A 23,450-nucleotide genomic window follows, 5' to 3' on the forward strand; every position below is an offset into this window, starting at 1 on the left:
TGCAGGGGGGAAACATAGAGCTATTAGCCATTATGGCAATCTGCCATGACTTTGTCTAAGCCTCTGTTAAAGGCACCTATTTTGCTGGCTATCCCTACGCCTTGTGGGAATGAATCCTATAGATTTAACTGTGCGCTATGTGAAGAAGTATTTTCTGTTGTCCTGAATTTTCCAACAAATTCAGTAGTGCTTGAAAACTGTTGCGAGAGAGGGAGAAAAATCCTTTCTCTATCTGCTTTCTCCAAACTGTGCATAATTTTATACACATCTATCATGTTTTCCCTTACTTGCCTTTCCCCCCTCCTAAACACAAAAGCCCCTAATGTTGCACCCTCTTTTTGTGTTCTTCATTTCCGGATTAGGTAGGCCTCCTGAGCCCTGTCCTCCTGTTCCGAAGCCCAGAGGCAGACCCACGTCCTCCGAGCGGTATGTCCCTTTTGCTTGCAAATCACACAGAGACAGCGAGATAAGTGTCGACCTTCTCTCCATTTTCCCTTTTCCCTATCCATGCAAATCAAGCTGCAGGATGGGCATGCATTGGAGGTTTTAAGTGCGGGATGGGGGTTCATTCAGAACTTGTTATTCTTCTGAAGTAGTGAAACCCCCCCCCCCCAATCTATTGAAGAGAGAATCCTGGGTCCTCGCAGAGCAATGCAGACAGTAACTCTTCCCCCCCCCTCAATCTGTGTATCTCTTGTCAAAATGCAAGTTAGCAAACAACTGTGTAGACCACACTTTTCCAACCTGGTGCTCTCCAGATGTCGTTGGACTGCAACTCCTACCATCCCTGAACACTTCCTGTGCAGTCTGGGGCTGATGGGAGGTGGAGTTTAAAAACATATTGAGGGCACCCAGTTGGGGAAGTCTGACTAGATAGTAAATCATACATGCATACCCTGTGTAGGAAGAACAGCTTGTCTTGATTTCCAAGGAGTAGCTACGTTAGTCTGTTGCAAAGAGTCTTGTGGCACCTTTAAGGACCAGCAAAGCTAAGAAATCGGGTAGTTTTTAAGGTGTCACAAGACTCTTCATCATGCTTTAAGCAGCTCTTAGCAATTTCAGCCACATAGAGGGGAAGATGGAAAGACTCAGGGTCATGTCTGAGTCACCCGATGTCTCCCAGTCCAGCACAGATGGAAAGGGTTGTTCTCAGTGCATCAGACTATCCTTAGCTTGAGAATCCAAATCTGCTGCTCAGTATTCCTGCCTGAAAGATTGAAGAAAAAAAATAGCAGGGCTGTGTATATTCTAAACATAACAACAAAAGTCATGATTCAGTGCCAAGAAAATCTGCTTTCTGCTTTTCAGCCTTCAAAATATACATATGTGTCTTTTTTTTTTTAAAGCAAAGGGTTATGAGGTAAATTAAGATTCGGCGGGGGGAGTGAATGTTGTGCTCAGTATCAGCTTGTGGTCTTGTGTGGCACACTTGCAGAACATGTGGAGCTTTGGGCTTCAGAGATGGAGTGTCTTGCTTTCTCTCGAGCGACGGACAGGTGGGCACCTCCCTGCTTGGGAGGAGCCTCTTTTCCATGTCATACTCTCCCCCTTTCATCCTTCCTTACCCCGTATCTTTTCTCCTGCCAGAACTGGGGAATGCCCACGGCCCAAAGACCCTCCCTGGATTGCATTGGTCCAAGGAGAGCCTAAGAAGAAGCTGGCCCCTCCACCTCCCCCACCAGGTAGTCGCAAGGAGAGCCCCTCGAGGGTTTCGGAGGAGGATGAAGGCGGAGAAGGGAAAGCGCAAGGCAGGGAAGGCAGGCCCACTTCGGAGGAGCCCAAGCCGTATAACCCCTTTGAGGAGGATGAGGAAGAGCAGCAGCAGGAGGAGGAGGAGGAGGAGGGAGTCGCCACGCAACAGAGCACGCCAAAGCAAGAGCAGAGCGAGGGCGAGCTCACCTCCAAGATGGCTCACCCCTGGTACGGCATCACCCCCAACAGCAGCCCCAAGACCAAGAAGCGGCCAGCTCCAAGGGCCCCCAATGCATCCCCTCTTGGTGAGTCTCCACCCTGCCTTCCGACAGGAAGGAAAAGAATGAGCTCTCATGGCTTGGACCGATGTGGCTTGGATGTTTTAGGCCTGCTCCTGCCATGCTTGCCCTGGCTGGGATGCCCTCAGGGATTTGTTGGACTCATACTCCCATCATCCCTGAGCACTAGCCATGCTGGCTGAGGCTGATGGGAGTTGGAGTCCAGCAACGTTGAGGGGGAGATGCACAGGTTCTCCATCCCTGGGTTAATGGTTCCCTCATTCAAATGGGCCTGTCTGGAAAAGGTGTTCTGTCATGCTAGCCCAGAGGTGGGCCAGTAGGCTAGGTTTTGCGCACACACACACACAGTCCTCCGTCCTGCAAATGGACAATCAAGAGGCAATACTGGAGTTCAAGGACACATTCCAAGCAGGCAAATTGGGGGCCAAAGCAAGGCCAGTGGGAGGTGTGGCATGGGAAGGGTTCAGAGGGCTGGGCAGAGAGGCCTAAAGGGCCATGCTTGGGCCTGAGTCCCCCCACTTTCGCACTAGGCTCTCACCTGTACTTTCTCCTCGTTGCAGCTCACCACCCCATTTCCCGACTCTCCCGCTCGGAGCCATCTTCCTCCACCCCCTCGCCCGCCCTGAGCCTGGAGAGCATCGCATCCGAGTGTTTGGCCAAGGGCGCGGACAACTTGGACGAGACCTCTGTGCCCAAGAGCTCCTCAGAGCCCGCAGTCCACGTCCCAGCCGCCACTTCCACCGTCTCCTCAGGCCCCCCGCTCCCCTGCCTCTCCTCCTCTGGTGAGGAGGGTCCCACAGCCCTGCCCGGCAGCTCGGCCAACTCCTCCTTTTCATCCTCCAGCGATTTGGCTGGCGATGGCAGCGAGGCACAAGGGGGACATTCACAGACTGCCCAAAGCTGCTCATCTGGGAACTTGAAAACCTCCCCTGGGGGAGCCTCCCCCAAGCCTTCGGCCGGGGCCATTCCCACGCCTATCCTCTTGGCCTCGGAGCTGAGTGGAGCGGCTGCCAGGAGCTCTCCATCACCCAAAGCACAGCCAAAGGTAGGTCGGAGTCGCTTTCCTAGGTTCTGGTCGTGAGACCCATCCTTCGTCCCTGCAGGTTTTTGAAAAACAATGACCTTTTGACTTGCTCTGTTACTTTGAAAGGTCCCTGAAATGAACTGAGATGTTTTTATCTGTGCATGTGCATGTTTGTGTGTGTAACAAAGCATCTGGCCAGGAAGTCCCAGCCGGAGTTAGGGCTTTACTGTCTTCGTACAGTGGTACCTTGGTTTGCAACCTCTTTGGATTACAACCACATCAAATCCGGAAGTGCGTGTCCCTTTTTTGGTTTACAACCAATTTTTTTTGGGGGGGGAGGCCCCATTGGCGAAAGCACGCCTTGGGTTACAACCTGTTTTGGTTTACAACCGGACCTCCGGAACTGATTATGGTTGTAAACCAAGGTACCACTGTATTCCCAGAGACATGACAACTTCTTGGCCTGCTCTCCGCTCTCACCTCTAGCACCACCCGCTGGTTATGTTATGTACTGCTTATTTTGCAGCCTTACAAATAATTACCATTAACTTAGGGTAGAAGCTGCTGTTATGAAGGGTTTCAGATCCTCTGACAATGCTGCTTTAAAGATGGCATGCACAACAAAGGCTGTTCTCATGGGAAAAGTCTGTTAGGGCTGCGTTTGATGGTGCTTAGGGCCAGATCTGATTGGGGGGCTTCTGATTCCCCGCCTGCTTAATCTCTCCATCAGTTTTGGCTTTTTGCTCCATTCTCTCCCTCCCATTAACATAGGCCTAAACTGATCACATGCAGAGGGCTTGAAATGAAGGCTGCCTGTGGCTCATAAGCTGCAGAGAAGGGGGCTGACATGAAACCCCCCAGCCACAGAGTGTTGCAGGATTTCGTGTCAGCCCCCCTCCCTCCATCTTTTACCCCGGGAAATGTAAAACCCACTGCTCCACCATGCAATTCCCTGTACCACCAGGATCCCTTGAACTGCAGGGCAGTCTGACTGTGGCTGGCTTGTCCTCAGTTGCTGAGCATGGCTGTCGGGAGTGTCCCCAGCATTTGTGATTTCTCATGTGCACTGCCTCATTTCCCTTGCTCAGAATCAGGAGTCCCTGGCCAGTGTCTGTTGCTAAAGAGGCCTGGCTACTACCCCCCCCCCTGCCCCGTGCCAGAGCTGAGTCCCTGCTCCAGAGATATGGTCCTCAAAAGTGCCAGGGTGGAGTGGTAGGTTCAGGGTCCCATTGTGGTGCAGACCAAGAGGTATATTTTGATATTCTGCTTGGTGTGTTTGTCCCCAGTCATCCTGCAAAGAGAATCCCTTCAACCGGAAGCCGTCGCCTGTCACGTCCCCCTCCATTAAGAAAACTCCAAAGGGACCCAAGCCAGCGAGGCCTCCTGCTCCAGGACATGGCTTCCCGCTAATTAAACGGAAGGTACCGAGAATTGGGGGCTTCTGCCTCGTTTGCCATGCTACTTAAATTCCCACAAATTGCTCACGAAAGGAGTATTTAAATTAACTGAGCTAACTCAGTCGTGTTTGTTAACTTCAGTGGGTTCTACTCTGAGTAAAACTTAATTGAATACCACCCCTGTGAAGAGGGATTGCATACTTTCTAGCGGGGTGATTGAGGGCTAAGGGCTGGCATGAGGCATTTGTATGCAGTGGTTGTGGCTTCCTCTGAAAGCTACACCATAACAAAAGCTGCTGGGGCAGATTCTAAATGCTGAGCCTGAAACCTGGCTTTAAAAGTGCTGAAGGCAAAGCCTCGCTTGCAGAGGAACAGTTATCTGGCGTCAGGTGTGGGGCAGGTGCTGGGGCAAGGCTTGGGGAAGTGACAGCACAGGCCAAAGGGGGACCAGGACATGTTTAGTTAGGCCTGCAGGCTGGAGGTTCCTCACCAGTGCTTTATGTTTACTCTGTGGACTCCAGAATTTGTCTCCTTAAGAATGTCAGCCAAAGCAAGTTTCTGTCCCTCATGATTGTGTAGGAAACCATCTGAAACATTCAGTAGTGATAATTTTAGGTAAGGCGGCTAGGAGGGATTTTTGGGTGGGACACCCCTGCCAGGTTCTGCCCTGCAACTTGCCCTAATTCACAGATACGTATTTTTTTAAATGTATTCCCCGTGACTTTTATCTTCCTCCTCCCACCCTGGAGTCAGTAGTTATCTTCTAGAAAGCCACGCCTGCCTTGTTAGAAACAGGAAGCGTGATCCTTGGTTCCTTGCCTTTTTACAGGTTCAGTCAGACCAGTATGTTCCAGTGGAGGACATCTATGGCGAGATGGACAGCATTGAGCAACAGCTGGATGAGCTGGAGCATCGAGGGGTTGAGCTGGAAAGGAAGCTTCGCAGCATGGAAAATAATGGTAGGGTGGTGGATTGCTGCCTGTGAGGCTGCGCAGGGCAGAAGGCAGGAAGATTCGCAGGATATATGAGTGTTATCTTTGGCCATGCTTGCTGGGGCTGCTGGGAGTTGTAGTTCAGCAACATCTGGAAGGCCAAAGGTTTTCCCGCACCTGATATAAGCAGCCAAGTTTGCTTTTCCGTGGCTTGGGCACCACCTGCCTATCTTTGCTTATTCCACTGTGTATATTCATGCGGTGAATGCTAAAAAATATTCTATGTATACGAATTTTCCCTATTTGTTAAAATATATACCACGTAATACTTGGTTAGGGAACTTTCAGGCAGAAGGGTTTCTATGTTCAGAGCAAATGCAAGGAGGGAAGAGGTTAAGCGTTGGTAACTTGGAAAAGATGGGTCAGGTTTAAAAACAAAAGCCAACCCTCCAGAATGTTTGGTATTTGTGTCCAGAGATGGAGGTGATTGAGGAAATGCCTCTGTGTGTGTCCTGGTTGTGCTTCTGCTTCAAAAACAGCATTTCTAGGTTTCAGGTGCCCTGAAGCTAATGTGGACTAACAGTAAGAGCTGCTGTAGCTGCCTCATCCCTTTGCCTCTGTGGTGGGCAGATCTCAGGGAAGGTCTCAGTGGTAGAGCACATGCTGTGTGTGGCAAAGATCTGGGTTCAGTCCCTGGCATTTCTATGTAGGGCTGAGAAAGTCCCCTGGTCTGAAACCCTGGAGAGCCACTGCCAAGGTAGATGAACCAATGGTCCAATTCAGTATCGGTGTCAGGGATAGGCAAGGCTCTGAAGAGTGTGTGGCAGAGGCAGGGGGACAGGGGAGCGACCCCGGAGAGGGACCAGTGATTTATGGGATGCCACGCCAGCCACAAGGCAGGAACTGGGGAGGAGCAGGAGCCAGGGCAATTCAAGGCAGAAGAAGAAGAGACAGTTCAGGCGAGGGACAAGTAGATTCCCCACCTTCCTCTCTCCCACTGTCTCCTGGGAGCAGGAGGGGCTTGAAAGGGGAAGAGCAGGGACGACTTCTGTGCGGAAGGTCTCAGATTGAGGGCACGCCACCCGTCAGATAAGCCGGAGGATGGGAGGGGGCCCCACTGTTGCTGCAACTTCTCCATAGGGCCCAGACCTATGGACAGCTGCGTAGAGGCTAGAAGTGTGTGAGTATGTGTATCCAGAGCATGATGGAAGCTGCTGTGTTTCTCTAGCCAACAAAGAGTTAACTGTCAGATGTGCATCTTCCTTATCTGGGATAGGCTAGGACAATAAGGTAGCTTCATACCCGTGTGGGCTTCTGAGCTCTTTCCCTTCCTCCGTCCCTTTGACCAGCAGATGTTCCTGAAGACAGCCTGCTGGTCGACTGGTTCAAGCTCATCCATGAGAAGCACATGCTGGTGCGCCGGGAGTCTGAACTCATCTATATGTAAGTACACATGATTGATTAATGGCCAGCCACTTTCTAGGGGGCAAGTGCCGCTCTTTGCAGGCTCAATCCCAAGCGCCAAAGGCCATCCCAAACAGGTAGATCAGAGGTTGGGGGCGCCATATGTTGTTGGGCTCCATCTTCCATCGTCTCCAGCCAGCATGGCCAACGGTCAGCAATGATGGCAATTGTCATCCAGCAGCATCTTGAGAGCCACAGATTCCCCATCCAGGAGTGGATCTTCCAACCTTCTGAAAGAATCTGGACTTTGCTGAATCGGCTGTGGTAGGGAATGCCATAATGGCAAGGAGGATGAGCTAGTTAGCTGGTACTATTACAGATGCCACATAATATTAGTTCTGCACTTGTAAGAAGTAGATCTTGCAGGGGGCCACCACCAAAACTCTGGACCTCACTGCCTGTTGACACCAGGCAGGCGCCTTTACTGTACTGTTTTCAGCACCTGCCAGAAACTTTACCCAAACATGTAAAAAACTGACAGACATTTTAATCTGCCATTTTAGCCTAGCTGATTTTATTTCTATGTTTTATTTATTAAAAAAATAACTTTAGCTTTTATCAATAATTCTAATGTATATTTTATGCCTTTTGTAAACCGCTTAGAAGTTTTACTTCCAGTTAAGCGGTGTATGCAAATTTTGTTAAAAATAAAAAATAAATTTGCCTGTGCTGGCATGTAACTCTCCTCTTTTCCTTCGTTTTAGTTTTAAGCAGCAGAACCTGGAGCAGCGTCAGGCTGACGTGGAGTATGAACTGCGATGCCTCCTCAACAAACCTGGTGCGTCTCTCAGGGTGTGATACGAGCAGGTTTTTAAAAAAGTGATCTTTGCCGTAGCATTTGAGAATGACTTGAAAATGATTTTGGATGCATTTGAAGGGAACAGTGTTACAGGGCCTACGTGAGGAGACCATGCCAGGCGATGTGAGCTGTTTCTTGTTCCCTTGGTGTGCTCAGGCTTTGCTAGGATGGCCAGTGCTCCAGGCTGCTCACTTTGAGCGTTAGCCTAAGTATGTTTCTTCATAAGGTGTTTACAGTTCCTTCTGTATCCTTAAAATTGTGTATGTCTGTTTGTTTATTTACCCTACTCTTCAGCCAAAAAAAGACTGACTAGCAATCAATAAATCTTTCATTCAATTTATATCCTACCTTTCCTAGTCTAGGACTGCAGAAACAGCCATGATAAATCACAACTAAAAACAATCAAAAACAGTTACAAGCATGTTAAACGCATTCTAAAAACCAGCTAAAGACATTATTTCAGTCAGTGACCTCAGGGTTGCCAAGAGCAGTGTCCTTCAGCCATCAAATGCCTGAAGAAACAGTAATGTTTTTAGAGTTCTCCTGAAAGTCAGTAATGAAGGAGACAGACACACCTCACTAGGGAGGGCATTCCACAAACACCCCTGTCCCTAGGTTTAAAATTTAAAAGACACCACACAAAAGGAAAAAGGATTGGGCAGGAGGAGGAAATAAGCAAAACTCAGAAACTAGTTCTTAGATATGGAGTTCTTTTGACTAGCTGGAAGGGAAACTGCTCAAAGAGAGGAACAGCTGAAAGTTGCTGGTTTTGCTTCAGAGCCAGTAAAGTGGTCCTGCTTCCCTTCTTTTTGCTCTGCTGCAGTCTGACAGAATGGCAAGATGGCATTTGAGGGAGAAGAAAGGCCTGCTGGAGACAGCTTCTCAGTGGAGCTGATGGAGTGGTCCTTTCTTCCGTATGCTTCAGCCCGATGGAATGGCAGACTAGGAAACGGCCTGACACCTGGGGCCCAGCAGCTGTTCTTCCACTATGGCCTGATGTGTCAGCTAAGAGGAGAACTTCCTAGTTTGAACCTTCTCTCTGCCATGAGCGCATTAGGTGGCATTTGGCAAGCCATAGATTCCCAGCCTCAATCTCACCTGCAATGCGAACAGAATAATAGCGGCCTACCTTACAGGGCTATTCTAAGGCTTGCTGAGATTGAAGGATTTCAGAGTTTCGACATGAACCTTTATGTAGGCGCAATACTACCCAGAGCAGAATACTATCTCATCGCACGTTGACTGCCAGCAGAGAGCACTGTTCAATAAAACGAGAGGTTCTTTCCCTACTGCCAGCCTTTAGTCGATGGCATTTCCTGCCCTAGTTAGTTAATGAAAGTCCAACAAGAGGGAAGCTCTCGAAACAGGCTCAAGGCACGGATGATCTGTAGAGAGGTATGGGGAAGAACATAGTGAGCAAAACCCAGTGTTTCTTGAGCCACAATTGACCCTTTGTGAGGAGAACTTGGAAGATGTTCAGCCTCACAGGCAAGAAAGGAACATGGAGCAGTCTTGTTCTGAGTCACTGCCTTACACATTGCTTTGCCCAGCCTAGTTTTGTGTACTCTGTGGCTCTCTGAGGACCCAGGCAGAGGTTTTCCTTCACTCTACTACCTGAGACCCCTTCGACTCAGGAATGGCTAACCTGGGTCCCTCCAGAGGTTGCTGAGCTACAACTCCTGTCTGTCCTATCCAACACCCCGCCATGGACGATGTGGGTTGTCGTCCAGCAACTTCTGAAGGGAAACAGATTTTCTCACCCAATTTATCTGGAACTGACACACTCTGTCCCACACAATCCCACGGGTTGTGCCCCTTCATAAGGGCCACCTTTTATCCTTTGGGGTGGCACGTGCTAGGCTAGAAAGCCAGAATTCGCTCAGACTTTGTGGTATTTCCAGCACTGTTCGTGTTAAAAGGAGGAGCACGCTGGGTTCAAGCGCACACTTGTCATGTAATCCTTCACAGAGCAGAAGTGTGACCATCTGACGCTAGGAAGTTCCATCACATAACTCCTGCATTGCTCTTCGCTGCTATTCTGTGCTGATGTTTCGCTGTTGGGTGCTCTTGTGCTTTCATTTTATGATTTTAACGTAAACTGTACTTGTTTAATTGTCACTTTTTTTGTAATCCACTTCGGGACGGTTTCAAGGAAGGTGGGCTTATAACTACAAACACCTAGTAAATAAATAACCGCCTACTCACCTCTCTCTTTCTTGGCGGACAGAGAAAGACTGGACAGATGAGGACCGCGTCAGGGAGAAGGTCCTGATGCAAGAACTGGTGACCATCATTGAGCAGCGGAACGCCATTGTCAATTGCTTGGACGAGGACCGGCAAAGGTAGCAGAAGGGGAAGTGGTTGGAAATGGCCTGCCTACTTCTAAATAGCAGAGCTGGGGTGACTGTAAAGCTGGCTGTAATTGCATGGCCCCAAATGCCATTTTTATAGTGAACATCTTCTCTAGACAAGACACAAGAGCTTTGTCCAAAGGAGCTGGTGCTAGGAGCTTGCCCAGAGATATGGTGCATTTGGAATCTGAAAGAATGGCTTTCCTACTTGGGCCAAGAATGGTGAACCTGTGGCCTGTCAGTTGTTTATGGACTACAGCTCCCATCATTCCTGACTATTGGCCATGATGGCTGGGACTGATGGGAGTTGGAGCCCAACAGCTTCTAGGAGAGGGTCATAGGGACCTATCCCCCAGCATAGAAACTATTGGCTGAGTAGGATCGAGAGAAGAGCCACTTCTTGTGTTCTATGGCACAATGACATCTTTTTAGAAGCTGTACTTTGACTGTTCTTGCAAAGGCTGAATCTCACTCTTCCCTCCCCTTTTTTTTACCAGGGAAGAAGAGGAGGACAAAATGTTGGAAGCCATGATTAAAAAGAAAGGTAAGAGAGGTCCAGGAGTTAAGGCATTGGTTCCTGAATATTATTTATTAAAATATTTCTAGCTCACCTTTCATTTGGATAGCTAAAACAACTGTTAACCAGAACACAGTGTGCTTATGTGTCCTTTCCATGCTGAACACACTAAAAGTATGCACCCAAGCAATTTGAATTCTGCTCTAGGAAAAGCTGAATTGTATGAATTGTATAAATTTGCATAATTTCTCTTATTTTTTTGTAATCCTGCTGATTACTCAGGAAAGTAGCCTTCTGCTTGCAGATGCAGTAGGGGCTGGAAGTCAGGGTGGGATGGAATTTGAGACAGGAAGGATGTCAAATGCTCCTCTGCTTTCTCCCCAAACTGCCTTTGGCCATGGGTGGTGCATGTATGTTCCCTCTGTTGTTGGGGAATATCGCTCCCAGCACAGGGCAGCACATAATCCCTATAGCCCAGTTCCTGTTCTTCATCTCAGAAGCAGTTGTGATACAGAAGGAGGAAGCTCTGAGACATTGCACCTAAATCTGAATCCTTCCCTCTTAATAGTTGCCTGGGGGGCAAAAGGAATCTAAGCTTTCCCTTTCCTTCTGAAGCAGCTATTTTAGAAGAATGAAAGCCATGAAAATTCTTTCATGGATGCATGCTTGTTTTTGCTAATTTAGTCTGGTTTTGCTAGCCACAGGGCAGGGCAAGAAACTATGCAAGGCACTGAAAGCCCTGCCCCCCAAACATAGGAAATTCAGTCTCCTTTATGGCTTCTGAGATTTTAACACTGCATTTTCAAGCATTTTCTTCACATTCAAAAAGGCTAGAGACTTTTTTCTGTCCTCCTGTTTCCCCTCCCCCCTTTTTCTTTTAATCAGGAAACTACATTCAGTGACTAAGAAAACATGGGTTTTCTCTGGACTCCTGCAGAATGGCAGGATAGACCATATTTTTCCGTGTATAACATGCCCCCGTGTATGATGCCCCCTTTGGGGGGGGACTCCAAATTAAGAAAATGGGGGGTATACACTATCCATGTATAAGATGACCCCCAATTTTAAACATAACTTTTAAAGAAAAAATCATAGTCTTATACACGGAAAAGTACAGTACACTGCCTTGGGATCAACCCTAAACACCCAGTGATAATTCCAGTTTGAGACTGTATCTAATACATTACCCTTTAGGTGCATATTTGTTTTGGCAAACAGCAAGGCTCACGAATCTTTTTAGTGGTTGCTATTCCTCCCTTTTTGCATTTTTCCACAGGTGATGATCCTCCTTTCTCAATCCCTTGCAGAATAACAATTCCAGATTGTGTAAACAATGCTTGTCCTGTGACAAGTGACCTGTTGTATGAAGCATGCAAATAAGCAGATTTATGCTAATTTAGCTAATGTAATCCCTTGAGGCATTTGGATTTTCTGGTTACTGAATCTAATTTTAGTACAGAACTGTAGCATCCATGACGTTACAGGCATTTGCCAGGGTGTGTTTTGTGTATACTTGTTGCATGAAGATCCTGGTATATATGGGAGGACTTTAGCCCAGGTTCAGTCCCTGGCGTCTTCAAATAGTGTTGGAGACTCCTGTCTGAAACCCCGGAGAGCTGCTGTCAGTGCTGAGCTCCTGTCTGACTCAGTAGAAAACAGTTTCTCACCTTCCTCTCTTGCCCAACTCCAGGTGCATTCCACAGAAAGTGATTACTGTACTTTCTCTCTCCCCCTCCCTCCTTTCTCCAGAATTTCATAAGGAGACCGAAGCTGATAGCAAGAAGAGAGGGAAATTCAAGCCCATGAAAGTGTTGAAACTGCTTGGGAACAAACATGAGTCAAAGAGCAAGTCGCCCAAGGAGAAAAGCTAAAGCAGGAGGCAGCCAGAAGTGGGGAGGGACAAAACCGGTCCTGTTTGGCTGGCCACCTGGCAAATGGGGCTTCTGCCTCCTGCCCCTTTCCTGCCCTCCCACCACCACCAATGCTGTGCCTCGCCATACACCAAAGCTGGCTTCCCTTGGAGAAATTCCGTCAACTTCCAGCAACAGAAGCTCCTTTGCCTAGTAAAAGGGGAGAGAGGTGGGGCAAGCCTAGTCAGCACTGAAATTGTTGGAGGGACAGACTGGAGGAGGAAGCTACTTGTCTCTTCAGCTTCTGGGTAAGGGTGGGAAAGTGACATAGTTTTAGGCTTCCTCGGTTGTACGTGTGTCCTTCTTATTTCTGGTTCTGAGCAGTGCAGAATTTGGGTGCCTGTGGGAAACTTGCACTAATTGTCCCCCTCCCGTCTCTCAACTGTGATAGTCACATGTGCCTCATACCCCTCTCCTTCGGGGAGGAGGAGACTTTCCATAGTAGTCCAGGGACGGGGACTCCTCTCCCCTGCTCCAAATCCCTTTTCTCATTAGCCTGCTAGTCAGAAATCCCACTTTGGTCATTTGGAAAGGTTTTAGGCTTTTGGAGCATGGTTACTTTTTGTTTTGGCTTAAAACTGTTAAACTCAGTATCACGGGAAATGCTTCCATGCCATAAGGGCCGATAGAAAAGGCCAAGAGCCTAACCAGTGGCGTATTTCTCTCCTGCTGCCAATGTGCTGCGAATGCTGAGTCTCTTGGAAACCGTTTTTAGCAATGCAGGGAGGAAAGCTTAAAGGGGTTGGATTTTCATGTACTTGATAAGGTCTGAATCAGACACTCACTGGGCCTTTTCACCCTCTTGGTTGCTGCTGCTAAATTTCATCCATGGTGCTCTTCAAGGGACACAGTGGGCTGGGAAAGGGTCCAATGTTCCCCTCCACTGTGAGGGCGTAAGATCTCATGCTGTACTCAATGCCAACAAGGTTTCCTTTTTGCCTTGCTCACCAGTGCCTCCCTTAGCCCATTTGGGAGGGATTCCAGCTGCTCCCCCCTCAGCTTGACATGTATATACTTTCCTACAAGTGCAAGAGGGTTCCTTTCTATACTGCTTCCTTAGCTTGAATTTCCACCTCTCCCTTCCAGCTTTGTTTTTATTTGTTTGCGTGTGTGTGTGTGTTTGCGTGTGTGCTGGGAGGGAAGGTGCCTTCCCACCTTCCTTTCTGCCTTCTCCTCCAAGTGGAGGAGCTATTTATTGAGATGTTTGTTTGGTCTGAGTTAAACACTGATAGTATTGTAGGTGTTGGTTAGTCAGCTGTTAGTCTTGGGTTCTTGTTAGCAGAGTAGACTACCAGCCCAGAGCAAATTGCTGTGCTGCCTTATCCAAATATGATGGAATGTTTGGCCAGTCCCTGGCTATGACGCTCAGCCTACGCTGTCCCAGAAGGGGATCTGAGTTCATCAGTGTTGCCAGCGCTGCTTGGGGCCTTGTTATCAGTCCCCACAAGTGGATGACGACCTCCTGCTGAATCCTGCTCTCCACAGAAAGGCCATCCTGGGGTTTGATCCCAAAGCACAACATTCCCCTCTAAAATGAAATTGTTACAATATGCCACCAGAGACGCTCCCGTCACAAATCCCCCTAGCCCTGATGGACAGAATTACACTGTATTAACCATGATCTCCACATACATGCAGGGAACAAACAAATGAAATAAAACTATTGTATTTAGCAACAGTGTTGGTGTTTATTTCTCCGTTTTGAATCACAGTAGAAACCAAACAGACCCTCTCTTATAAAGGTAGTCCCAGGGCATATAAAACAGAGAAGTCTCAGGTATATATTTCATACCAGTCTTGTTTTTAAAAATAATAATCTGAGAAGAGTATATGAGGGGTAAACTAGCCTTGATGGGGCAGCTGTATTTTGTATTCACACTTCTGCCCCACAACTAAACTGGAGTGGGTGTTCTTTTTACAATAAAAGGTAAGGGGAGCTGGTTGCCTCCTCCCCACCCCCAATTTACCTCTTTCCACTCGTGTCACTTCAGGCATCTGCCCTGGTTCCAATACCAACCATGAGCTAAACGAGCAGTAAATGTTTCAAGTGACAGCACAGTGAGTTAAAGCAAATAAGGTATCAGCCCTCCTTGGCCCCAGCTTTAGTCATGAATGGGGTAGGCCTGTGAATAAACAAACATGGGTGCCCTCTGTTATATCTAGGTTGGTCCTGACATGTACATGCTCCCAATCTCACTGAGGTAGCCATAAAATTAAGAACAATATTTGTCAGGTATAATTGTACACAAGATTGTAAGAGACGGCAGCATTAACTTTCAGCTTTCACAGTAAAACGTGTGAAAAGTAAAGGATATGAGCTTAGAAGCATTTGACCCAAACACTTCCTATAACAGGCTGTTCTGATTTTAACAAGCAGAAGCACAGCCTTCTAGAAAACTGCATACTGTTATGTTTCACATTGAGACTAGATAGGTGTTTGGAACTTATACCCCTTGCTGGTCTGCTTAAAGAGGAAATGCCCATTCATGCCCTTTACTGTAGCCAGGCATTAATCCCATGGCTGCTTTTAAACCACACCCTTGAAAAGACCTCTTGGTGTTAAAGGCTATGAAAATAGAATATTTTGAGTTCCTGCAAAAAACAAAGCCCCTGGGGACACTGAAACTCTTCCATTTGCCACTTAAGGGCTAAGAGCCATTTCTGAAACTCTTGTGGAAAGCCTAGTTCTGGCACCCTTGTGCAATAATCATGTTCCGGAGTGGAAAAGGACTACTGGTCTTCTTGACTTGTGCATTCAGGGGCAGGTTTGTTGCCTATATTGTAGGATTTAGCCATCGCCTCTTTCAGTTCCGCACTTCTCTGCTTGTCGATGATCTCCATCTCTCGTACCTTCTGCAAAAAGCAGGGGAAGGGGAGGCAGTGAGAATTCCAGACACTTTCATCTCAAAATCACATGCAACGAGAGTCAGAAATTTACTCCCACCCCTGTAGCATTTTTTAAAGGATCTTCATGTCCTCCATATACCTGTCGGTCAAATCTTTCCCCACCTTCTCAAAATACATTATGGCCAGTTAGCAGACTCGAACAGTAATGCTCAGTACTATACATGACAGAATGTCCAAACCAAAAGAGGCCACATACCTGTGATATTTCAGTGAGGATGATCCCTCGGTAGAATTTGTCTTGTCCCAGGGCCTCCATTTCTTCCAGAAACCTCTTTCGATCTTGAACTTCATTAACCACTGAGCATTTTATTGCAGGGAGGGGGAGGGGGAGAGAAAATGAAACAATGTGGAATGAGGGAGCCTGAAGGCAGGAACACATAAGTACTCCCGGAACTCTGACTCATCCAATTTCCTAATTACTACACATATTGTATTCATTTTTAGTATGCTCTTTAAAACTTGGAAAGGACCGTTGCTCTCTTGGAAAGAAAGCTTGATGACTGAATTGGTTTATTTACATGTATGAAAAGGAAGTCTTCCCACAGTGCCTAATTGATTTTTCGAATTCGCCTGCAATATAAAAGTGGCGGTCAGAGCCTTAGGTAACTTTAAAATGGGACTAAGCAAATTTATGGATCTCAGCTTGCTGGAGTCCAATATACAACCCCAGGCAGCATGGCTCAAGGGCCAGGGAAGATGGGTGTGGTGCCCTCTAGATGTTTTGGACTACTCACTTGGCGAAGGCTGAGCTATAATAACTAAATGAGAACTCAGAGGAGCTGAGCATATACATTCTAGTTGCTGTGGTTGGAGGGCAACAAGTACAGGCCAGCAGTTGCTTGCCAGAATGTTAGATTGGATGGCCCTTATGCTGATCCAGCAGGAATCTTTCATCAGAGCATTTATATTCTGCCCTTCTAGTGTTGATACACCACTTAATATACATTAAAAATATACATTAAAAATACAACCCTATTAGAAAATGGTATAAAACAATTACTGAATAGACATGGTAAACAATTACAAATAATGTAAAAATACTGTCCTAAAAATTCAAAATAACATTTTGTTGCCTTTTTATTTTAATTTATAAAGTATTTAATTTTATACCATCTCATCAATCATCAGAGCAGTGCCTGATCACCATCAATCAACATATTTGAATGCAGGGGAAAATACGCATAGCTTTCCCAACTTGCATGTATGTATATCACCTACTCAGCATGTTTTCCAAATCAAATATGAGAATATTCCCCCACACCATTGGCAGATGCTTTTCAGAATGAGCTCATCTCAAGGTTTTTGATGCCACAGCTGTCATTGGCACTGTGAAGGCGTTCCCATGTACACACTGGGTGGGGGGGTGTCTGCAGTGTGAATTCACTTTACACAGTGGACACAAGCCCACAATACATGTGCTGTTTCTGTTGTGGCAGGAGTTCATTTAACCAGGCAAACTAGGCTGGCTGCCTAGTCTGTTTATATATTTGGACAGCTTTACCGAGTCAGGCCTGCAATGTATGTGCTCTGACACGAATCTAGACCTTGTAACTCATTATACCCATCTTAAATATGTATTAATCTTACATCAGACTGCTGTAATGCCATCATGGGGAGCAGAGGGCACCACTGACCAAAGCCATGTTTATGGGGTGGAATTTGCCCTGCACTCTATAGTTCCTACTTAGTGAGGTAACCTTATATGACAAGACACAATAAGGGAGATTCCTTAATTTAGGGCTCTCCCTGAATCCAATAGTACAACCCTTACTTTCCTCTGACCAATTCCTATGCTTCAGAATGGGAGAGCAGCCTCCCCACCATGCATAGAGCACCAGATCACTGCTTTCAACCAAGGCAATCCATTGTACATACATTCTTCAAACCGGTCTGGTTCTGGGACCTTCTCTTCTACCTTGACTGGCTCTTTCTTCGGCTTTTTTTCAACTTTGTCCTTTCCCGTTGCAAAAATGTTTTGGAGTCTTTCCTTCTCCTTCTCCAGGTCTCCTACAAATGCCAAAGCAAGCAGATGATGTACAACATGTGGGAGAAGTGCTTTCTTCTATTGCAAGCTCTTCAGGCAGTTTCTCTGCTAGATATACAGAGCTCCTACAAAGGTGTCTGCATAGGAGACTTCTCAAAATCAGGCACAACAGACTGTAGGCTGCAGAGGCCCTGCATCCTGAAAATGACAAATATTTTGGGTAGATGTTCTGACACAAATCAATCAACAATGTTAATGTGAAACAACCTGAACACAGCAAGATATGGCAGGCACCAAAACTGGTAAGAGGAGGGCAGAGGTTACAACACAATCCTATTCATATTTACTTGGCAGTAAGTCCCACTATGTTCAACAGGGCTTGCTCTCAGGTAAATATGCATAAGGCTTGTAGCCTTAGTAATGGAAACTAGATTCTATTAAGCTTTTCAGAGGAGAGGTGTGAAAACTGATTTAACACCTGGAAAATTTCAGTGTGTGGTCTAAAAATTCTGCTGAGCTTTCATAAACATTACTGCAAAGAAAACTTGTGAGCTACTGCACTGCAGTGGCTAGGAACTGGAAGCCAGGAATTTCCCAGTTCAGATCGTGCTCTCAACCATAAACTTATTTGTGGCCCTAGGCAAGTCACTTATCCATCAGCTTCAGCACAAACACACCCACCCATTGCACATGGAAGGACTGTTAATGCTGACCTGACAGGGCTGTTGTGAAGAGTGCTAAATCCATTTTACATTCTGAAGGGCTACATAAATGCAAAATGTTGTCAGGGTTACTTAACTCCCATTTCAAAATTTGCCCCCTGGGAATGTTATCATTTGCAAAGGTTTGCTTCCTTACGGGTGGCCTGGGGCCTGAATTTCTCCCGGGTGTATGCATCGCCTGCCCGGCACATCGCAGCAGGCCGGAGATGAGGTCTTCCATATGGACTGATGGACAAAAAAACCTTTGGTGGTGAGACAGGCTTGGGAAGCTCTGGTTCTTTGCTGGATGTTGGGTAGCATTTATCAGGAAGGGAGTCACCTCCTAAGGAAGGAAAGACCAAGAGCAGATGATCAAGGAAGCAGAACTTGTGACTTAGTGATAGAAGTAAGTGGAAGTAATCCTAACAAAGGCTTCAAAGGTATACCTGGTAAAAACCAAGTATTTCAAGAGCTCAGATTTGAACCAAAGGCCTAACACAGCCAAGCAGATGCAGTGCTCTACTCACAACCTCTCAGCAGAGGCTCTGGCAATTGGTTTGGCTGCAAATGCATAGTGCAGCATGGTAGATGACATTTAACATTCAGAATCTTTTGATTCTCATCTTTTAATAAAAACTATCCAAATCTAGTTTTACAGTATATGCAGTGACCAGAACAATAAAACAGCCTTTATTATATCTCTACGGAGTCAGCTGGATAGAACTAGTATCTGTTAGGGAATCATCCATGACTTATTTCCACTTACTGGTACATTCTGTTTAACTGCTTGAGTCAATGCTAATTTCCTTTCCAAAGGGATGATTTGTTTGTTTGTAAATGGATAACATGAATGTGACTAAACCGTATTTGGACTTTGTAAACTAGTAACAACCAACAACTCAGCAGCAATGCTAAGTGTAATGGCAAGGCTGAAATTAGACATAACTCACGCTTTATGCAGTTTGTGAGATGACGTTGCTGGAAGCTGGTAAGTTTGGATTCTTGCATCATCACTGAAAAACAGAAGCTATCTGTAAATATCATGGCCTGAAAATTCCTAAGACATGATCACCTTCACAGGATTAGTTTTAACATAAACAGCAGCTATGCAGGAAGAGCAATGGTCCTACAGATTCTTAAAAGATCTTAGGTAAGGTTTTTTTTGGGGGGGGGGTTAAAGTATATACAGAAAAATAACTACTTAAATCTTCAAATGTGTGATTAGCCATCAGCTCCCAGTGATCTCAATAAGTGGAATTCTTGGATGAAATAGTGATGACTACTGTATTTGAACTTCTCAAGAGACCCCCAAATGGAATAATTGATTCTCCCCATATTTCTGAAAAAGAATACAAATATTTTAAATACCTTCTGAACCACAGAAATCCAAAGGAAAGAGACACTTTTATGAGTTTGTACTGGATCTTTCATTTTAAAAAGTATTATTCAGAAAGGCCATTATACAGAAGGTTTGGGTTTTTTTTACACAAAATTGCAGATCAGCTTAGAATCCATTTCCATTAAAACTTCAGTGGACAGCAGCAGTGAGAGAAACCCAATCTTTGCCGACATGGAGCCAACTGCAGAGCATGGCAAATGGGACACATGCACTCGCCCCCATGCGTTGGGAGCTTGGGCAGCTTGTGGTAGTGTGCCAAAAGCTGCTTCCACTACATTGTGGCATGTGTGGAAATCCTTCCTGGCACATGCTAGGCAAAGAAGGGACTTGACCTAGGTTTTTTTCTGTAGTCATCCTTTATGAAAGTGGTTGTCAAACTAGGCCTTTACTTTATAATCCCAGTTTGCACTTTCAACACCATTAAAAATTAGTTGTATTATGATGTAATATATATTCTTTGGCTTGTGCTCTTAAGTGTAGACTTGGATAAAGAGGGCTAAATCAGAAGTGTCAGAAGCCCACAAATTAGATAACTCTGAAATGCAAGTCCATTTTCTTGCACTTATACAATAAAACTCATGCCATGTGGATGGGCCATGCCATGTGGATTGTATTTTTAATCTTTGTTGGAAGCTGCCCAGAGTGGCAGATGGGCGGGGTATAAATAAATAATAATAATAATAATTATTATTATTATTGGCTCAAGGAAAACCTGTAGCATGGTGGTAGTATGCATGTCAGCCCCTTGCATAGCTGTCAAGTTTCGGATTTGAAAATAAGCAGTCTCACCTATCCCGGGGACAGTCACATGTCAGTGGTGGGCGGAGCCAGAAGCAAAAGTGGGTGGAGCAGCAATGTAAACTCCATGCGGGCTCGGGCTCGGAGCGGAGCAAAGAGGAGGGCAGCCAGCAAAGAGGAGGGCAGCCAGCAAAGAGGAGGGCAGCCATGTGCTCCGCGCGATGGAGCCCCATTGTCTTCTTGTCTGATCCCATCAAAACAGGACAGGAAGCAGCAGCTGCTCAAAGGCAGCCAGGCTCTGCCCGCCAGCTAACCCTATTGGCCGGCTTAGGGGCTTGGCGGCAATGGATAGGGGCTGATTCAGGGGAAGGAATACACCCCCCTGTAAGCACGGGAAACAGCTCCCACTTGCTTTGAGGGCTGAGGCTTTTCTCTCCAAGTAGGCGAGGTCTTCCCACCCAGTCCCTGGCCAGCAGGGGAGGAGCTGCTTCCATTAAAAATGGGAAATTTAAGGGAAATAAAAAATAAGGGAGAGCAGTGGGAAACTGCTTGAAATAAGGGAGAATCCCAGGGAAAACAGGATACTTGACAGCACTGGCCCCTTGTTTGTCCAAGAAGGCTGGGTAAGACTCCTGCTTGAAACCCTGCAGAGCAGTTTCCAGTCAGCATAGAGCAGTGGTGGGGAATCTGTGGCCCTCTAGATGCTGTTGGGTTCCAATTCCCATCAGGCCCAACCAGCATTGACAATAAGCCGGAATGGTGGGAGTTCAGTAACATCTGGAGAGCCCCAGATTCCCACCCTGCATATAATCTTTGCAGACAATACTGATTGAGATGACTCAGTGATCTGACCTGGTAGAAAGCACCTTTCAGTGTTCATGTAACTGCAGAGACTTTGCTGTATCTGCACTTGCTGTTGCCCGAGGTGCAGACAGGCCGCAAAAGAGGAGCGATGAGTGCTAGATGGACTGCAGATTGTGATAGTGAATGTGGACCTACAATCTCAAGGACCTATGTGCGTGGGAATGCATTCACACAGAAGATTATACAGGGCAGCATGGCCAAATGATCTGGTGCATGAAGCAGGGTACAGAGTTGCTGGGCAAGGTCTACGACAGCTCAGTCTTGTTCTAATATCTGCTTAACAGCCTTAATTACCTTTCAATAGTTTCTGTGTTTCCTGGCTATATTCAGTTACAATGGGAACATGCCAGAATCCAGAGCCTTTTGCCACAGCAGGTGTGGTCCTTTCTCGGGCAGCCATTGCAGCACCTTAAAAAGAAAGGTAGAGAAATGCATTTTCTGCATTGGTTAGAACTACACCTCTAAGACATATTCCATCACCAAATATAGTTTTACAAATAAACGTTGGTCAACATCAACAAATTTTACCCTTTCACCGTGCTGTCAGGTACTACTGAAAGAAAGATGTGGAGTGAAAATTATACTTTGAGAAGTTACAGGTAATGGTTTAAATGCATTCAGGATTTGATTGCCTTATATGCAGTCCAGTCCTATGCATATTTACTGGGTACTGGTTGCTTCTAGGCCATATTTATGGTGCTGGTTTTAACCTTGAAAACCCTTTGTATTCCATCATTGAAGGGGATGGGAACCTCAGTTGGTAGAAGCAGTTTTTTTTTACAGCATTTGCTCTCATCCTGAGTAATGATCTCAGACCTGAAAAGCTGCAAATCTTTGGCTGCCTTTAGAAAGACATGAGGCTTTCAAATGGCTTTTGGTTTGGGTGGACAGGAGGCAAATTACCGTACAAAAACCAGCTGATGCCATTACAGTTCTGGTTTTTTTTAGAACTGTGTTTGAGATGCTATTTTAAATATTAATTTCCTATATGCCTCTCTTACAAATAAAAACACATAAAAACCCAGAAACCAGCCCTTCAGACTTCAGTGGGGCTTAGAACCAAGTAAGATCTAAAGGGATGTCACATAGAAGATTGAGAAAACTTGTTTTCTCCTGCTCTGGAGGGTAGGACTCAAGCCAATGGATTCAAGTTACAAGAACAGATATTCTGACCAGTGTTGCAAACTGAGATATGAAAGCTAGGAGCTAAATGGCACCTTAAACCTAGGTTATGGGCACCGCAATGGAGTGTCTAGACACACTTTTAACTAAGAATACAAAGCTGAAAATGAATGAACCACAGCTAAAATCTTATGCTTTTTTCACATGGTTTAGTCCTCATCTGAAGGCTGCAAAAAACAAAGCCATACTTTCCCTGCTCGCCCCACTAATATTCTTATGAGGGTCCATTCTCCAGTCTTCAGAAAGTGGCTGGAAGTGAGGAGGCAGAAAAAGGCCCTCCTTTTCTTCCAGCAGTGGCAGTTTTAATCTGAAATCTTAGGCTCAGTACTGCGCCCAGAGCTCAGAAACTGCTCATATTAATGAAATTCCCTGTCGCAAAATGTGCCTAGAACAATGGGAGTTTCAAACGCAGATTCCAACTAAACAACAGGAAGAACATTATGACAGTAAGAGCTGTTCAACAGTGGAATGAACTCCCACAGAAGGTGGTGAACTCTCTTTCATTGGAGGTTTTTAAGAAGGGGTTGGATGGCCATCTGTCATGTGATGGAGGGCTGAACTAGCTGATTCTTTGGTCTCTCCAGCTCTTTGATTCTAGGAAACCAAATATTTCAGGTATTATTGCAACATATGAGTTTCTCATGCTGAGGCTGTATACACACCATATATTTAAAGCCGACATGCCTCCCCCCACAGCCAATACTGGGAACTGTAGTTTGTTAATGGTGCTTTAACTGCAGCTCAGTGATGGCTAAACTACAGTTGTCCTGATTTTGGGCCGGGGGGGGAGGCACTCAGCCAGAATTTCTCACAAGTGCAACATAAAGACAAAAAAGATATCTTTATTATTTTATTTTATTAAATTTGTATACCGCCCTTCATCCGTAGATCTCAGGGCAGGTCAGGGTATAAAAATACAAGTTAAAAACACGTTTCTTAAGCAGTACAATACAAACGAAGCAGCAATCCCATAAGGGAACACACAGCGCCTCGTGCATGTTGCTGCAACAATCCGCGTGCATTTCTTATTCCTGACTGGTTCCAGGGGGGATTTTGGCATAGTACGTGACGCCACGGAGCAGTTTCTTGCCTCGCAAACAACGGAGGGACTACCCTCTTTTCTTCCCATCCGCCTTACATATACCGTGGTCGCCCCAATTCCACCCTGTTACCTTTAAAAGAAAAAAGTTCCCTCATAGGATCTTAATTGTTCCCTTCATTTGTAAGGGTATGACGAATCCCGCACATCCTCCTTCTCTTGCCCGAGTTGGCGGCTGCCGTCACCATAGC

At 46.1% G+C, this 23,450-nt stretch overlaps 2 protein-coding genes across 5 annotated transcripts in view; one reads left to right on the plus strand and one right to left on the minus strand.

The window, feature by feature from the left end:
• The window catches only part of MICALL1 (MICAL like 1), a 32,129-nt gene extending 18,068 nt beyond the window's left edge, over nt 1-14,061 (plus strand). The window contains exons 7-16 of one of the 2 annotated variants that reach the window (XM_033163061.1): nt 363-426; nt 1,588-1,997; nt 2,552-3,036; nt 4,302-4,436; nt 5,242-5,371; nt 6,694-6,787; nt 7,513-7,586; nt 9,835-9,949; nt 10,456-10,502; nt 12,225-14,061. In XM_033163061.1, coding sequence (XP_033018952.1) covers nt 363-426; nt 1,588-1,997; nt 2,552-3,036; nt 4,302-4,436; nt 5,242-5,371; nt 6,694-6,787; nt 7,513-7,586; nt 9,835-9,949; nt 10,456-10,502; nt 12,225-12,346 — 1,676 coding nt within the window. In that variant the 3' untranslated portion in view covers nt 12,347-14,061. The remainder of the gene's footprint in view (nt 1-362; nt 427-1,587; nt 1,998-2,551; nt 3,037-4,301; nt 4,437-5,241; nt 5,372-6,693; nt 6,788-7,512; nt 7,587-9,834; nt 9,950-10,455; nt 10,503-12,224) is intronic. The other variant, XM_033163062.1, reaches the window with a different exon arrangement.
• A 547-nt stretch (nt 14,062-14,608) lies between these two features.
• On the minus strand, nt 14,609-23,444 carry C10H22orf23 (chromosome 10 C22orf23 homolog). Of its 3 annotated transcripts, none has more exons than XM_033163065.1 (8): nt 23,333-23,422; nt 21,468-21,528; nt 21,273-21,383; nt 18,928-18,990; nt 18,135-18,320; nt 17,168-17,299; nt 15,489-15,589; nt 14,609-15,238 (listed from the first exon to the last, which is right to left on the minus strand). In XM_033163065.1, the coding sequence occupies exons 3-8, from the start codon at nt 21,376-21,378 to the stop codon at nt 15,116-15,118; spliced, it is 711 nt and encodes a 236-aa protein (XP_033018956.1). In that variant the 5' UTR covers nt 21,379-21,383; nt 21,468-21,528; nt 23,333-23,422; the 3' UTR covers nt 14,609-15,115. The 3 variants fall into 3 exon arrangements, with proteins under 3 accessions (XP_033018956.1, XP_033018955.1, XP_033018954.1); XM_033163064.1 differs by having other exon boundaries at nt 21,468-21,531; XM_033163063.1 differs by lacking the exon at nt 21,468-21,528 and having other exon boundaries at nt 21,273-21,386; nt 23,333-23,444.
• Nucleotides 23,445-23,450: the final 6 nt, after the last annotated feature.

This window comes from Lacerta agilis, chromosome 10 (assembly GCF_009819535.1).
Source record: "Lacerta agilis isolate rLacAgi1 chromosome 10, rLacAgi1.pri, whole genome shotgun sequence".
Classification (NCBI taxonomy): Eukaryota; Metazoa; Chordata; class Lepidosauria; order Squamata; family Lacertidae; genus Lacerta; species Lacerta agilis.